This window comes from Uranotaenia lowii, chromosome 2, assembly GCF_029784155.1.
Source record: "Uranotaenia lowii strain MFRU-FL chromosome 2, ASM2978415v1, whole genome shotgun sequence".
NCBI classification, from domain to species: domain Eukaryota; kingdom Metazoa; phylum Arthropoda; class Insecta; order Diptera; family Culicidae; genus Uranotaenia; species Uranotaenia lowii.
The window spans coordinates 334,103,643-334,119,114 of record NC_073692.1 but is presented as its reverse complement, the minus strand read 5'-3'; the positions used below and the strand labels follow the sequence as shown (position 1 = coordinate 334,119,114).

The following is a 15,472-nucleotide window of genomic DNA, read 5'->3' as shown; positions in this document are numbered from 1 at the left end:
GCATTGGATTTTTGCAGCCCCTTCTACGGGTATCGTAAAGTATCCCACATTTGTGGAAAATTTGTATGGGTAGGTTAACTTTTCATTTTTAATCAGTATTGGTGGTCTGACCAAATACCAAATACAAAGACGCCCTACTCAACTGTGCACCATTAAAAAGCCAATGCAAGGTTGGCAAAGTAAATCCATTACCTTGTTTGAAGGTAATTTATGGGTAACATCAATTTAGAGTTCGACTCATCTCCTATAATTTCAACACCTTCTGGCATGACAGCACGTGCTTGCATGACATATTGTAATTAGCAGGTTAATTTGTTCGCTTTGATTTGACTTAATGCGAAACTTTATTTTGCTCACAATTGTCCAAAATGGATCCCAGGGAACACACGTCCCTTTTCCGTAAGCTGTGGCTCGAATACTGTGAAACGTGTACGGTTTACGCGATGAGACATCTGTCGGTAAAATCGATAAGCATTGGTAATCGAATTTGGTGGATGTTTTGGATAGTTTGTGCAATAACTTTAACCTGCCTGTCCCTACTGGCGACCTACGGAGGATGGATGATGAACCCGATTTACATCAGTTATGAGACGGAATTTTTCCCATCCTGGTCTGTTCCCTTTCCTGCGATTACCATTTGCCCACTGGTCAAAGTGAATGCAATGTACTTCAACATAACCGATAATCTGGAAAAGTACATGAAGGGGCAGGAAATATCTGATCGAAAGTAAGGAAATTTATATTCGAAGGTTTTGGTTTGCTTCACAGTACAAATTTTTTTAACAGCATCCAATGCCTCAGATGCATCAGCCAAACATGTTTCGCATTACCAAAAATTAATAAATTTACCACTCATGTTTCGGAAAACTGCGTTGAACATTTCCAAAATGTTTCACTTGACATCGACGACACGATGATTTCATGTTCGTGGCGAAACCAGAATGTAGATTGCAACACAATTTGGACTCAAACTTTAACGGACGATGGCCTATGCTTCACGTTCAACGGTATCGGCGCCAATCGCTTGTTTAGAACTGAAAACCTTCACAAGGAGTATAGTTATATCAGCAAAACGCCGGATTCTAGCTTCTGGAATGTGGAGGAAGGGTATCTGAACCGGAATGAACTGGCTGGTTATCCAAAACGTCCCATTGGTACTGGAATTTCGTCAGGTTTGAATATTCTGTTGAAAACTAGAAACATTGATGCGGAAATGGTGTGCAATGTAAGAAAATCAGTTGTTATGTGTATTTTAAGAGAGTACAGTATTAATTTTAGGCACCGCGAAACGGATTCAAAGTGATACTTCATTCGCCTGATGAATACCCTTCGTTGGAGAACTTTTTCCAGCGACTGCCCTTGGAGGATTCGTTATTGTTCATGGTGCAACCTGAGTTGATTTTGACGTCGGAGGACTTGCGTAAATTGCCGTTGAAGAGGTAACGATTTAACTTATTAGTTTAAGATAGCTTAACAGTGTGTTTTTTATGTATACCAATTAGTGGCCCTAATTTCCCAACATACTAGAAACATAGCTCTCACTCCCCAATTTTCATCCGATTAATGACGAACCATAAATGGACAAGTTTAGCTCAATTTTTTAATGGAACTGTCCATTAAAAGCGAAAATTCAAAAGTAATTCGTAATTAATTTTGGAAACTCTGGAAAACCACACAAACTTCTCACATCACAATCTCCCCAATAAAAAGAAAGAGAAGTCTCAACACTTCAGAGAAATGTTTTTTGTACATGTCTGTCGTGATTTTACGAATCCCAATTCAGAAATTCACTCAAACACGTCTGTCGCTCGCAAGAATAGATCAATGACTCACTTTGTTTTGTTTGTTTGTCAAGTGCTGCCAAAATAGCAAATGTTCTTGTAGAAATTTATTTTATTTTATTCATCTACAGTGTTGCCGAATACAACTATTATTTTATTTTATTCCTAATTAAATTTGATTTATTTTCTGTATATTCTTCATCTCATCCCTACATTCCTTCTCACCTCTATTCTTAATTCAAACTTTTCACACATCAACATTTGTTTTTTTTTCCTTTAGTGCATAATTTCATTTACCAAATATCCTCAATTTTTAATTCCATATTCCACATCTTTATTCTCCATCCTACAAATTTTATTTAATTTCTGCTTATCTTTCATCTACATTCCTTCTCAACTCTATTTTCAATAGAATCTTTAATTTACTGACTTTTGTTTTTCTAAAATACAAAATTTTATATCCCAAATATCCCTCATCTCAATTCTACATTCCATTCCCTGCAAAAGCTTTTCTAATCTTTTTTTTTTTTTGGCATATTCTTCATTTCATCCAAAAATATTCTTCACAAAAACCTTCTCAATTTGTGCTTTCTCTGTCGCTCTTCTTTTTTTTTACCAGAGCCGGAACAATCCGCAAAAAAAAAAAACATTCTTAGCAACAGCTTTCTTAAACTGTGCTTTCCTTGTAACTCTGTCTCTGTTTACAAGAGCCGGAATAATTCGATAGTATTCTAAGAAACAGCCTGCCCAACAAGAAGGCTTATTCAAAACAAACAACCAGCAGCAGCAGCCTTAAATATCTGGGCTTTTCAGGGGCAATTCCGTCTTATTTCCACCGGAAGGCCAAATCAAAGCAATCAGCAGCAGCAGCCTTAAATATCTGCGCTTTTCAGGGGCAATTCCGTCTTATTTCCACCGGAAGTAAGACAAATCAAAACAATCAGCAGCAGCAGCCTTAAATATCTGCGCTTTTAACGGCAATTCCGTCTTATTTCCACCGGAAGGCCAAATCAAAACAATCAGCAGCAGCAGCCTTAAATATCTGCGCTTTTCAGGGGTAATTCCGTCTTATTTCCACCGGAAGGCCAAATCAAAACAATCAGCAGCAGCAGCCTTAAATATCTGCACTTTTAACGGCAATTCCGTCTTATTTCCACCGGAAGGCCAAATCAAAACAATCAGTAGCAGCAGCCTTAAATATCTGCGCTTTTCAGGGGTAATTCCGTCTTATTTCCACCGGAAGGCCAAATCAAAACAATCAGCAGCAGCAGCCTTAAATATCTGCGCTTTTCAGGGGCAATTCCGTCTTATTTCCACCGGAAGGCCAAATCAAAACAATCAGCAGCAGCAGCCTTAAATATCTGCGCTTTTCAGGGGCAATTCCGTCTTATTTCCACCGGAAGGCCAAATCAAAACAATCAGCAGCAGCAGCCTTAAATATCTGCACTTTTCAGGGGCAATTCCGTCTTATGTCCACCGGAAGGCCAAATCAAAACAATCAGCAGCAGCAGCCTTAAATATCTGCGCTTTTCAGGGGCAATTCCGTCTTATGTCCACCGGAAGGCCAAATCAAAACAATCAGCAGCAGCAGCCTTAAATATCTGCGCTTTTCAGGGGCAATTCCGTCTTATTTCCACCGGAAGGCCAAATCAAAACAATCAGCAGCAGCAGCCTTAAATATCTGCGCTTATCAGGGGCAATTCCGTCTTATTTCCACCGGAAGGCCAAATCAAAACAATCAGCAGCAGCAGCCTTAAATATCTGCGCTTTTAACGGCAATTCCGTCTTATTTCCACCGGAAGGCCAAATCAAAACAATCAGCAGCAGCAGCCTTAAATATCTGCGCTTTTAACGGCAATTCCGTCTTCTTTCCACCGGAAGGCCAAATCAAAACAATCAGCAGCAGCAGCCTTAAATATCTGCGCTTTTCAGGGGCAATTCCGTCTTATTTCCACCGGAAGGCCAAATCAAAATAATCAGCAGCAGCAGCCTTAAATATCTGCGCTTTTCAGGGGCAATTCCGTCTTATGTCCACCGGAAGGCCAAATCAAAACAATCAGCAGCAGCAGCCTTAAATATCTGCGCTTTTCAGGGGCAATTCCGTCTTATTTCCACCGGAAGGCCAAATCAAAACAATCAGCAGCAGCAGCCTTAAATATCTGCGCTTTTCAGGGGCAATTCCGTCTTATGTCCACCGGAAGGCCAAATCAAAATAATCAGCAGCAGCAGCCTTAAATATCTGCGCTTTTCAGGGGCAATTCCGTCTTATGTCCACCGGAAGGCCAAATCAAAACAATCAGCAACAGCAGCCTTAAATATCTGCGCTTTTCAGGGGCAATTCCGTCTTATGTCCACCGGAAGGCCAAATCAAAACAATCAGCAGCAGCAGCCTTAAATATCTGCGCTTTTCAGGGGCAATTCCGTCTTATTTCCACCGGAAGGCCAAATCAAAACAATCAGCAGCAGCAGCCTTAAATATTTGCGCTTTTCAGGGGTAATTCCGTCTTATGTCCACCGGAAGGCCAAATCAAAACAATCAGCAGCAGCAGCCTTAAAAATCTGTGCTTATCAGGGTCAATTCCGTCTTATTTCTACCGGAAGTAAGACAAATCAAAATAATCAGCAACAGCAGCCTTAAATATCTGCGCTTTTAACGGCAATTCCGTCTTATTTCCACCGGAAGGCCAAATCAAAACAATCAGCAGCAGCAGCCTTAAATATCTGCGCTTATCAGGGGCAATTCCGTCTTATTTCCACCGGAAGGCCAAATCAAAACAATCAGCAGCAGCAGCCTTAAATATCAGCGCTTTTCAGTTGCAATTCCGTCTTATTTCCACCGGAAGGCCAAATCAAAATAATCAGCAACAGCAGCCTTAAATATCTGCGCTTTTCAGGGGCAATTCCGTCTTATGTCCACCGGAAGGCCAAATCAAAACAATCAGCAACAGCAGCCTTAAATATCAGCGCTTATCAGGGGCAATTCCGTCTTATTTCCACCGGAAGGCCAAATCAAAACAATCAGCAGCAGCAGCCTTAAATATCTGCGCTTATCAGGGGCAATTCCGTCTTATTTCCACCGGAAGGCCAAATCAAAACAATCAGCAGCAGCAGCCTTAAATATCTGCGCTTTTAACGGCAATTCCGTCTTCTTTCCACCGGAAGGCCAAATCAAAACAATCAGCAGCAGCAGCCTTAAATATCTGCGCTTTTCAGGGGCAATTCCGTCTTATGTCCACCGGAAGGCCAAATCAAAATAATCAGCAGCAGCAGCCTTAAATATCTGCGCTTATCAGGGGCAATTCCGTCTTATTTCCACCGGAAGTAAGAAAAATCAAAATAATCAGCAACAGCAGCCTTAAATATCTGCGCTTTTCAGGGGCAATTCCGTCTTATGTCCACCGGAAGGCCAAATCAAAACAATCAGCAGCAGCAGCCTTAAATATCTGGGTTTTTCAGGGGCAATTCCGTCTTATGTCCACCGGAAGGCCAAATCAAAACAATCAGCAGCAGCAGCCTTAAATATCTGCGCTTTTCAGGGGCAATTCCGTCTTATTTCCACCGGAAGGCCAAATCAAAACAATCAGCAGCAGCAGCCTTAAATATCTGCGCTTTTCAGGGGCAATTCCGTCTTATTTCCACCGGAAGGCCAAATCAAAACAATCAGCAGCAGCAGCCTTAAATATCTGCGCTTTTCAGGGGCAATTCCGTCTTATGTCCACCGGAAGGCCAAATCAAAATAATCAGCAGCAGCAGCCTTAAATATCTGCGCTTATCAGGGGCAATTCCGTCTTATTTCCACCGGAAGTAAGACAAATCAAAACAATCAGCAACAGCAGCCTTAAATATCTGCGCTTTTAACGGCAATTCTGTCTTATTTCCACCGGAAGGCCAAATCAAAACAATCAGCAGCAGCAGCCTTAAATATCTGCGCTTTTCAGGGGCAATTCCGTCTTATTTCCACCGGAAGGCCAAATCAAAACAATCAGCAGCAGCAGCCTTAAATATCTGCGCTTATCAGGGGCAATTCCGTCTTATTTCCACCGGAAGGCCAAATCAAAACAATCAGCAGCAGCAGCCTTAAATATCTGCGCTATTTCTGCTTATTCTACCAACCGCGCCATTGTCGTGATTTTACGAATCCCAATTCAGAAATTCACTCAAACACGTCTGTCGCTCGCAAGAATAGATCAATGACTCACTTTGTTTTGTTTGTTTGTCAAGTGCTCCTAAAATAGCAATTGTTCTCGTAGAAATTAATTTTATTTTATTCATCTACAGTGTTGCCGAATACAACTATTATTTTATTTTATTCCTAATTAAATTTGATTTATTTTCTGTATATTCTTCATCTCATCCCTACAATGTACAGATATGATCCCATGCAACATCTGGTGCCATTTCCACAATTACTCCAAATAAAAGTAAGAATAACCTCCTATTTCTCTATTCTCAGTCCCAAGTTATGAGAGAAACAATTGTTTAAAAATATTTTCCAAGACCATCTTTGTATTAATGTTATTGATCAATTTTCGGAATATTTAAACACATGGCGCACAACACAGTTCAACCAGAACATCTTCGTTGAAGTCTTAAAAATGGAACAGAACCAGGAAAACTTGCCCACGGATAATCTGACGAGAGAACTCGCACGCGCCTGTAACGCTGCGATGACCAGGAGGGTATTTATAGCGTAAAGACTCTCGGCAACCCGTTTACTGGTGGACGGCTTAAATTGCGAACCTGTGTACCAGCTGCCAAAGAGCTTGGCGATATATGCAGAAAGAGAGAGGATTGGGTCCTTTAAGGAAAGCAAAAGGCACGTCTCAGGCAACTCTGCCAGGACGCAAACGAAAATCAGGGGCGCCGCTTACAGGATTATGATGGCCAAGCCACGAAGAGGGAGTGTATCACCTGAAATGGATGCCACATGGCAATTGTTGACTGGACTAGTACCATGCTGATAGATAGAACCATCTATGCAAGCTTGGGAGGACTTACAATCAGTGCCACTCCAACTAAGGGATGTCCCATAGGTGGGGTTCTATCACCGTTGTTGTGGTCACTGATCGTGGATGACCTCCTAAACAAACTTGTATCTATGGGATTCGAAGTTATTGGCTTTGTTGATAACGTAGTTATTTTAGTTCGGGGAAAACATGAGAATGTGTTGTCTTATAAAATGCAATCTACACTCAACTACGCACTATTCTGGTGCAGGGAAGAGGGACTGAACATTAACCCTTCCAAAACTACTGTGATAGTATTCACTATGAGACGAAAACTGCACTAAAACCTCTAAAACTAGATGGGGAAGTGCTAAACTTCGAATCACAGGTTAAATATCTAGGAATCATACTAGACTCAAAACTATCATGGAACCCATAGTTAGAGCATGTAATAGCCAAGGCTATAACAGCTCTATGGGTTTGCTTCAAAGGAGTAGGGAAAAAATGGGGACTAAGGCCGAAAATCATCCAGACCAGCTAGCTAAGGAAGGATCTCAGGGCCTGTTAATTGGACCAGAACCCTTCTGCGGAGTATCGAAGAGTGCCTTGAATATGGAACTCAACAACTAGGAAAGCACCACTATTGGCTCCAACTGGAGAACAGCAGAGGGAGCAGCTCAGGCGAAAAGATTCATTGAACCAAGCGCACGACTATCCAAAACACTTAAGTAAGCACGAGTTAAGTACTTACACAGGTCTCTTGACCGGACATTGTCCAACAAAACAACATCTCAAACGGATAAACATTATTCAAAACGACGACTGTCGGTTATGCGGGATCGAAAAAGAAACTGCAGAGCATCTTCTATGCAACTTCTGCGCCCTCCTTAATAGGAGAGATTGTGCTCTTGGGGCAAAATTATTAAGCGCATAAGACATATGGTGGCATATCAGAGAAGAAGGTTATATTATACATCTTTGATATCATACCCGATTGGGATAAAATGCTTAGTCAGCAATCAACTGTCACTTCAACCCATAGTGCAGGTGAGCCTGATAGCATAAAGTAACGCGGGGTAATTACCACATAGATCAACTACTGGTCGCAGTGGGCTCTCCCCTACAAGAAAAAAAAATCACCTGAAATGTGTCCAAAAACTGCACCAAATCACAATGAGATGTTCCCACAGCATGTGACGCCTAGCTGGTCGCGAGTCTCATATGACTGGGATACGAGCGCAGAGGAAAAGGATGAGGAGCTGAAAGAAGATCCGGGCCCGGACGGCATCCTTAGCTTTGCTGTGAAGGCCGCAATCATCAAGTATCCTGAAATATAAATGATGAGAATGATGAGAGGGTCTTCCCAGACGTGTGGAAGAGGTGGAGACTGGTGCTCCTGTCATAGTCGGAAAAGCCACCAGGCGTTCCATCGGCCAATATGCCTTCTAGATACAGCTGGCAAGGTGTTAGAGAAGGTGATCCTGAGAATATCCAGCTTTACACCGAGTGCGATAACGGTCTCTCCGACAAACAGTTCGATTTTCGGAAAGGTCGCGGCACGGTAAATGCTATCCGGCCCGTTAATGAAGTAGCAGACAAAGTCGGGTTGAAACAGAGAAGAGGGGAGAGCTTTTGAGCATTAGGCATCCTTGTCGTGCGGAACGCCTTTAACAGTGTTGGTTGGGCTCGTTATTGTAAAACATCGTGTACGGCGAACTGCTGAGGTTGCGTCTCCTTACGGGAAAGAGACTAGTGGGATTCGCTGATGATGTGGTCCTTCTTGCATCGAGCCCCTCAACGGATCGGCCCCTCAACGGATCGGCCCCTCAACGGATCGGCCCCTCAACGGATCGGCCCCCCAGTAGCGATCGAGTGGGTAAAAATGTAGATGCGCTCCAAGAGTCAGCGTCTGACTTTCCTCAAGACCTAGATGATACTGATCACGAATTTGCGTGCGTTATTGAGTCTAAGCATGCGATCAAATACATGGGAATGATGAATAACGATCGACTGAGCTTAACGAGCAACGTCAATTACTCGTGCAAAAGAGAGTATTATGTCGAACAATTCAGCAGTCGTTGCACAGAATGAGGGTCCTTGGATGCTTCATGCAGTACCACCACCGCGTGCACCGGTTTGGGCAGTGGCCTCGCCACTTTGCCTTACTTACGGTGACATAGTCGAGACACCGGAGCACGTAGTATTCAGTTGTCCAAGGTCCGAAAGAATACGCACGAACATGCTTGTCACCTGTGCACCCGGCCCGATAGCCAACAGCATCGTGCGAAGGATATGCTAGGATGCCAATGATTGGCGCGTGGTCAGCGATAGATTTCCCCCGCATCATGACTAACCTGCATAGGCGTTGGAGCCAGTATAATGTGACTCTCTTTTCGAGGAGCATCTGAGTCGAGGGCGTCCGAACCTAGCAGTAAAGCATAAAAAGATAAGACTCTAAATTCTGCGTGTACCGAGCCGAGCATTAAAGTTGAACGCGCCTCTAAAGTAGGCGCCCGTATAGGTGGAGATAAGACAATACTTTCTTGCTGTAGGGTAGCGGCATCAGAATACTACCCCGGGGTAACTGACCCATGTCGTAAGAGGCGACTAAATTCAGAAACTCTCTCCCCATTAATCAGCTACGCAAACGAACTCGGATTATGCACTCGGAATAGATTGGAACCATCCCTTCTTCTAATGATAACACATGCAACGGACATTGATTATGCAAACGGAACTGAAACCCCTCTTATAAAAACACATGCAATGGATATGGACCACGCAAACGGAACTGACAGAACCCCTCTATGGATGAAACACGCTATGAACTCGGACTTTTCCAACGGAACTTACTGGATACAACGACCAAGGGTGCCCAAAGTGTGTCGCTCATGGCGGCCCGAAAACGCCTCTATGCAAAAGACCGTGCTTATGAGGTAAAAGGATGGTTGTAAAAGGCTTGATAGTGCTTCTGCAGAGTGCGGTCAAGGAACAAACCGAGCTGGTGCGGAAAGTCGAGGCTGTGGATAAGGGAATGGAGGAAGCAAAATTGGTTGCTTCTCAAGGACCTTCGAAGGAGTCCAAGCCGAGAAAAACCGCGAAAAGAGATCGCGACTCCCCCGTCGTAAACGATTCCTCCAAAAAAAAGGGTGGTACGGACTACGAGGATGCAGACAGAGAAAGCAGTGCAGGAGGCTGGCGAATGGTTCGTAATAGAAAGCAGAACAAAAAAAGAAAGGCCGTTATAAAGCCAGAACCACCCCCAAAACCAAAACCTCGACGGGTGATGAGCCAAAACTATCTGCTCTTGGCGAGAGCATCAGCAAAACAAGACGCACCCAAAACGGCGAGCTGCTTTTCATGCTAAACAAAGACCCGGCGGTAAACAGCGCAGACTTCAAGGAGCTTGTTGAAAGAACCCTAGGCGATCGAGCCAGTAACGAACGAGGAACTTGTGGCTATCGCTAAGAAACTTGCGGTGAATAAGGCCTCTGGTCCGGAAAGAATCCCAAATGCAGTGCTGAAAGTTGCGGTACAGACTATTCCGGATACTTTCGGAGTGGTGCTACAAAAGTTTCAAGACGAGGGATCGTTTCCCATTTAACGGCGAAGTTGATACTACCTGGGAAACCTTCAGAGCATCCATCATCACACAGACCCATTTGTCTGCTGGACACCCTTGGTAAGCTACTGGAGAGGATAATATTAAACAGACTTAATCTATTATATAAAATTCTCTTGTAACGGTGTTTGTAGTACTACTCCTCCGGTATGACCCAACCGATTCAAAGGAAATTATTTTTAGAATAATCTGTGGGCATGCGAATCGGTTTATATCGAATAAAAACAACAAAAACTCGCATAAATTGTCCGTAATCTTTAAATTTGTAATAAATTGAATCAAATTAAAGTCATGGCCTTCAATTTTTTCGAGATTTTCTTTACTTTGGGCGCCGGGCGGGCGGTTTGTTTTTCGTCTCTATGGTCGAGGCGTCGCAAGCAAACGTCGTAGGAGGTTAGTAACTATGGCATAGCATACTGTTTAGTGGGAATTTTTGGGCGCGCAATTCTCAACCAAGCATAATTTCGATGCATGTGGTGACCACATGAAGCCTAGATGTGTTTTTTCTTCTTGATTCCTAGATCATTTGTACAGCACATATGTAGTAATGAATGACGCCCATATGTGACCCAGATTAATATTTTGCCGATCAAATCAAAACCATTCAACGATTTGAAAAAAATAAAACTTCAATTCGTGTTATTTCAAGAAGGAATTGTCGTATGAAATAATGGTATGACTCTTTGCGGACATTTGAAAAAAGAAAAGTGGAAAGATTTGGTTTATATTCCAAAACGCCAGAAATATTTTTCAAACATGTACAAAGGTGCTTCACAGAAGCTGTATCATGCGCCATTAAATTTATAGAACAACCACAAAATCCATTGCAAATGAACAGACACATGAACTGAACAAGAGCCTGTCCTTTAAAATGGATTATATAAGATTGATGTTCATTTGAAGGCCGAATGCAAAGAAGTGCAAACGTTCAACATTTACAAAAAATATATACATGATTTCTAAATTTATAAATGATTGGGCCCAAATAAACAATCTGACTAAATAAACTTAACTTTTTTTTTTAATAGTTCACCAAAAAAGTGTTTACAGGTTCCCTGTTTGTTTACACAGAATTCAAGTACGTACTTAACATAAATGTGTGTTTTTGTTTAACATATTTTGGTTACGTAGGTGAGACTTTAGATCCGATTTTTTTTTGACATTTTTTTTGTGATTGATATTCCAGAAGCATAATTTTTTTGATTGCAGAAGCTGAATTTTTTTTTTTTTTTTTTTTTATAAGTTTTTGTTATGACCTAAAAGTGTTGAAAATAAAATAAACTCCTGTCATTTCACACGGTGAAACAAGTGGCAATGCGCCTTTAAGTCTTGAAACATATTCCAATTTTTTCCTAAAATAGTCAGATAGGGTATCCCGAGTGTTAAATCGTATTTTATTTTAATTTTATTTCTTGATGTACACATCATTTCTAACTGTTTAAAATAATTTTAAAAGAAAAATAAAAAGTCATTAAACGAAGGGTTAAGGTTTTGTTAATATGATAATTTCCAGGAAACAAAATGAACTCATGAAACCATCGAAGCCTGAACAGATTATTTCTTATCGATCTATTAAATTAAAAAAAAAAATCTGCTTTTCAATTAAATATTATTAAATCTTAAAAATATAACGTAATCCTAAATGAAATCGCAGATCACCACCAACAATGTTCAGGAAATTTTGAAATCAGAACTGATTCAGTTAAAATCTTTAAAATGATGGGTGAATATATCTAAACATATGTTTTCCTCTTTTCAAAACCAATCGTTTCTTTGATTCATTGGGTTAAAGTTCAAATGAATTAATTTGCATTTTTTGCTTAAATAAAAAAAAGGAATTTGCAATACTCAAAATCGCCAGATTTAATGCCATGACAAGTGCTGTTTGGGAACACTTTAAGTTGGAATGTGTAAAGTCTGTAACTTTAGTATCAGGCGAATCTTTTTGGAAATGATTTTGGTGAAAATATGGATTTTAATTCAAACTGCTTCGAAGGATGAGGATGATGAATAAAAAGCCGTTTGAAAATCGTTAGTAAAAAATCTTTTCTTATGTTTTTTTATTTCTTCAGCTCTAAAAAATACACCATTCAAAGCTAATTGGGAGATGAAAGCGCTGCGCTATGCAAAATATTCGGCAAATACTCCAAAAATTGTCCCGATATTAAAACAATATAACAAAACGGAATAAATCTACTGAATGGAATACAGCAAATGAAACATACATATTATCAACATACAGTTACATATTTATTGAACAAGTTACAAAAATTGAATTTTAAAGACCCGTTGAATTTCTTTGGTTTAATTTTGATAGAATTGAGCGGGACGATTCGAGTAAAGGGAAAGAAGGGAAATGTAAAGAAAACTAGGAAAAATAGAAAATGGACGCCAAATTGAACATGGTAAGACGAAGTTTACCGGGTCTGCTAGTATCAATATAGAAAACGAAAGTGGACTGTCGGACAGGGAGATCTACGGTGGACGCCATCCGAATGATGACAGAGTATGCGAAGCGCGCATATAAAATGAAGCGGACAAGCGTTCGTCACTGCGCCATTGTGACAATCGACTTTGAGTGCCTTCAACAATGCCAATTGGGAAGCGATTGCCAAAACGCTTCACAGTATGCGTGTTCCCAATAAACCCTGCAGGATAATAGGAAGCTTCTTCGAAAGTCGAGTCCTAGTGATCCACAGGATTCCATACTCGGACCTGTGCTTTGGAATGCCATGTATTATGAGGTGTTTAAGCTGAAACTACCAGCAGGCGTGCAGATAGTCGGATTTGCTGACGATATCATGCTCATGATCATTGGCGAAATCATCGAGGAGGTAGAAAACCTTGCAACGATATCCATAGAAAGGGTTGGCATATGGATGAAGGAAGCTAAGCAGCCGATAGCTCACTATAAAACCATGTGCTGAAGATGGAGATTACTGTTGGCAAACGAAATCTTCAAAACAGCAGCTGAAAACCTTGGATTAATGGTCGACAATCGCCTAAGTTTTGGTGCGCATGTTAAATACTGTTGTGAAAGTGCATCGGAAGTCATAGATTCATTGGCCTGGATTATGCCGAATTATCTCGAGGAATCGGAAGAACTGGCTATCTTTGTCTGCCCCAGGTTCATTTCAAGGCGTCAACAAGTTCAAAATTTAAACGCTGAAAACATTATGAGTGAAATGTTTCGCGACAAACAGTCGTGGCATGCTATAGTCGACGAAATCTCTCAAATCATGCGCGATCTAATTAGAATCAGGAAAAATGATGAACGGAGAGAGCGAGATTGTCAATGAAATTTGACAAGCTAATGGAAGGTCTTGGGCCTCGTATAACACTACAATTCAAAAGCAACGTGATCTCATGGCGCTGTATAACCCTTATCTGGACTCATACGTGTGGTGGGGCTTCGAAGGTCTCACGTACTCAGCTACGATCTTTCCTGAAGCAAAAGGAAGCGGATATACCATTCGGGATGGTCATGACGGGATTCTAGCTTGGTAGTTTCTCAATCGGCCATGTCTTGGTGGTTAGAAATCCTGCGGGAGTGGATGCTGTGACGGGCACGAGTTACTTTGAAAGCGTTACCTAACCGACACACGTTTCGAGGTCCCCACGGCCTCGAGTTACGAGTTAATGCTGGAACTCAAGGCGTTAGAAGAGAGATTCTTGGTATTGAATCGTAACAAGAGGCGAGGTTACATGATGGAGTTGATTTTGAAACGAGAACGGCCGATAACTGCAGAATCACACAGAACTGGTTTCTTATCACGGGTATTGCGTATTTTCAGGTATGGATGGGAATTATAACCATAGGCTCACGGTTGACCTTATGACGTAGGAGCACACAGTATCATGAGTCGTACAACTCCCCATGAACCCAGAGTAGAACTGGGGAGACGCGGTAGCTCGCGTGCCTTGGAATGCAACTCGTAAATGGATTTTCCACCTTAGAAATCCACAAATAAAAAACTGTGAAGATTTAATGTTCTCAAACCCTCAAAAACATTTCTTGTTCACGAAAACCCCCCGATACCAAATTGGTTTTATATACTTTAATAGTTCTTAGGAAATTAATTACTTAAACAGAGGAAAACCATCACCCAAACTCGGGATCGATTTCATCGCCTATCTAGTCAGTCAATCAGTCATTGTTACTTTCAGACTCGAAAATCTGCTTGGTCGAAAAACCTCCTTCTTGAATGTCAGGATAAAGTAGGTTTTTTGTTTTTTTTTCAGCCGTCACTGCTACTTCCGACACGAACGATATCTTCGATTCTTCAAAGAATACAACCAAAACAATTGCATTCAGGAGTGCATCGCAAACCTGTCGCAGAGTATGTGCAGCTGCATTAAGTTCTCGATGCCAAGAAGCGGAGACGTTCGTGTTTGCGATGCCAGCGAAATCGGATGCTACAGGGACACCTTTTTTCGGGTTTTCCGTAATGTCAGCAACGAACAGGAATACCCTTGCGGATGTTTACCGACTTGCACCTCGCTGTCCTACAACTATGAGATCTCCAGCATTTCACTCAATCACTCGGCTTACACTAGGGCACTGGATAAGAAAGAGTGGCACTTGGATGAGTATGAAATGAACATTATCTTTATTCATCAGAAGCTGGAATTTAAGTGACTTACCTTTTTTTTTTTAATTTCAGTTTAAAACCTGCGATATTGATGGTGGCGTTCAAAGAAAAATGGTTCTTACCTATGATTCGTCAGAAGCTGGTTGGATTTAGCGATGCTGTGGCAAAATTGGGCGGCTTATTCAGTCTAATAATGGGTGCCAGTTTTCTCACGATCGTGGAGCTTTTATATTACTGCTTCGTGAGACCCTGCAGCAGAAAGGTTTTCGAGGAGAATGTTTCCGAGATCCGGTCCATCGTAGCATGGCATCGTTGAACAAATTATCCTTGGAAAAATGCAGTTTTACTCTTATCGGAGAGTGTAATTGTTTGAGTTTTAAAACTTGATGTTCGAAAAATAGTTATATTTTGTCTAAAATTATTCTTATCACATCAAAACCACTTTTTCATGAATGAATGGCAATATATGTAGTTTATTTTAAATCATTTTTATACAATTCTGTAAAAAATCGGAATGCAGTACACATCAAA

At 41.3% G+C, this 15,472-nt stretch overlaps 1 protein-coding gene across 1 annotated transcript; it reads left to right on the top strand.

The window, feature by feature from the left end:
* Positions 1-368: 368 nt before the first annotated feature.
* Positions 369-15,257, top strand: LOC129742987 (pickpocket protein 28-like). Its single transcript, XM_055734931.1, has 5 exons — positions 369-727; positions 787-1,225; positions 1,279-1,439; positions 14,592-14,939; positions 15,014-15,257. The coding sequence occupies exons 1-5, from the start codon at positions 369-371 to the stop codon at positions 15,255-15,257; spliced, it is 1,551 nt and encodes a 516-aa protein (XP_055590906.1).
* The last annotated feature ends 215 nt before the right edge of the window (positions 15,258-15,472 follow it).

Excerpts from the sequence above, each read along its gene's own strand:
- LOC129742987 (XM_055734931.1), top strand. The coding sequence starts at position 369 with ATGGATCCCAGGGAACACACGTCCCTTTTCCGTAAGCTGTGGCTCGAA. Across the intron at positions 728-786 it reads CAGGAAATATCTGATCGAAA|CATCCAATGCCTCAGATGCA; the intron begins GTAAGGAAATTT and ends TTTTTTTAACAG. Across the intron at positions 1,440-14,591 it reads CGTAAATTGCCGTTGAAGAG|CCGTCACTGCTACTTCCGAC; the intron begins GTAACGATTTAA and ends TTTTTTTTTCAG.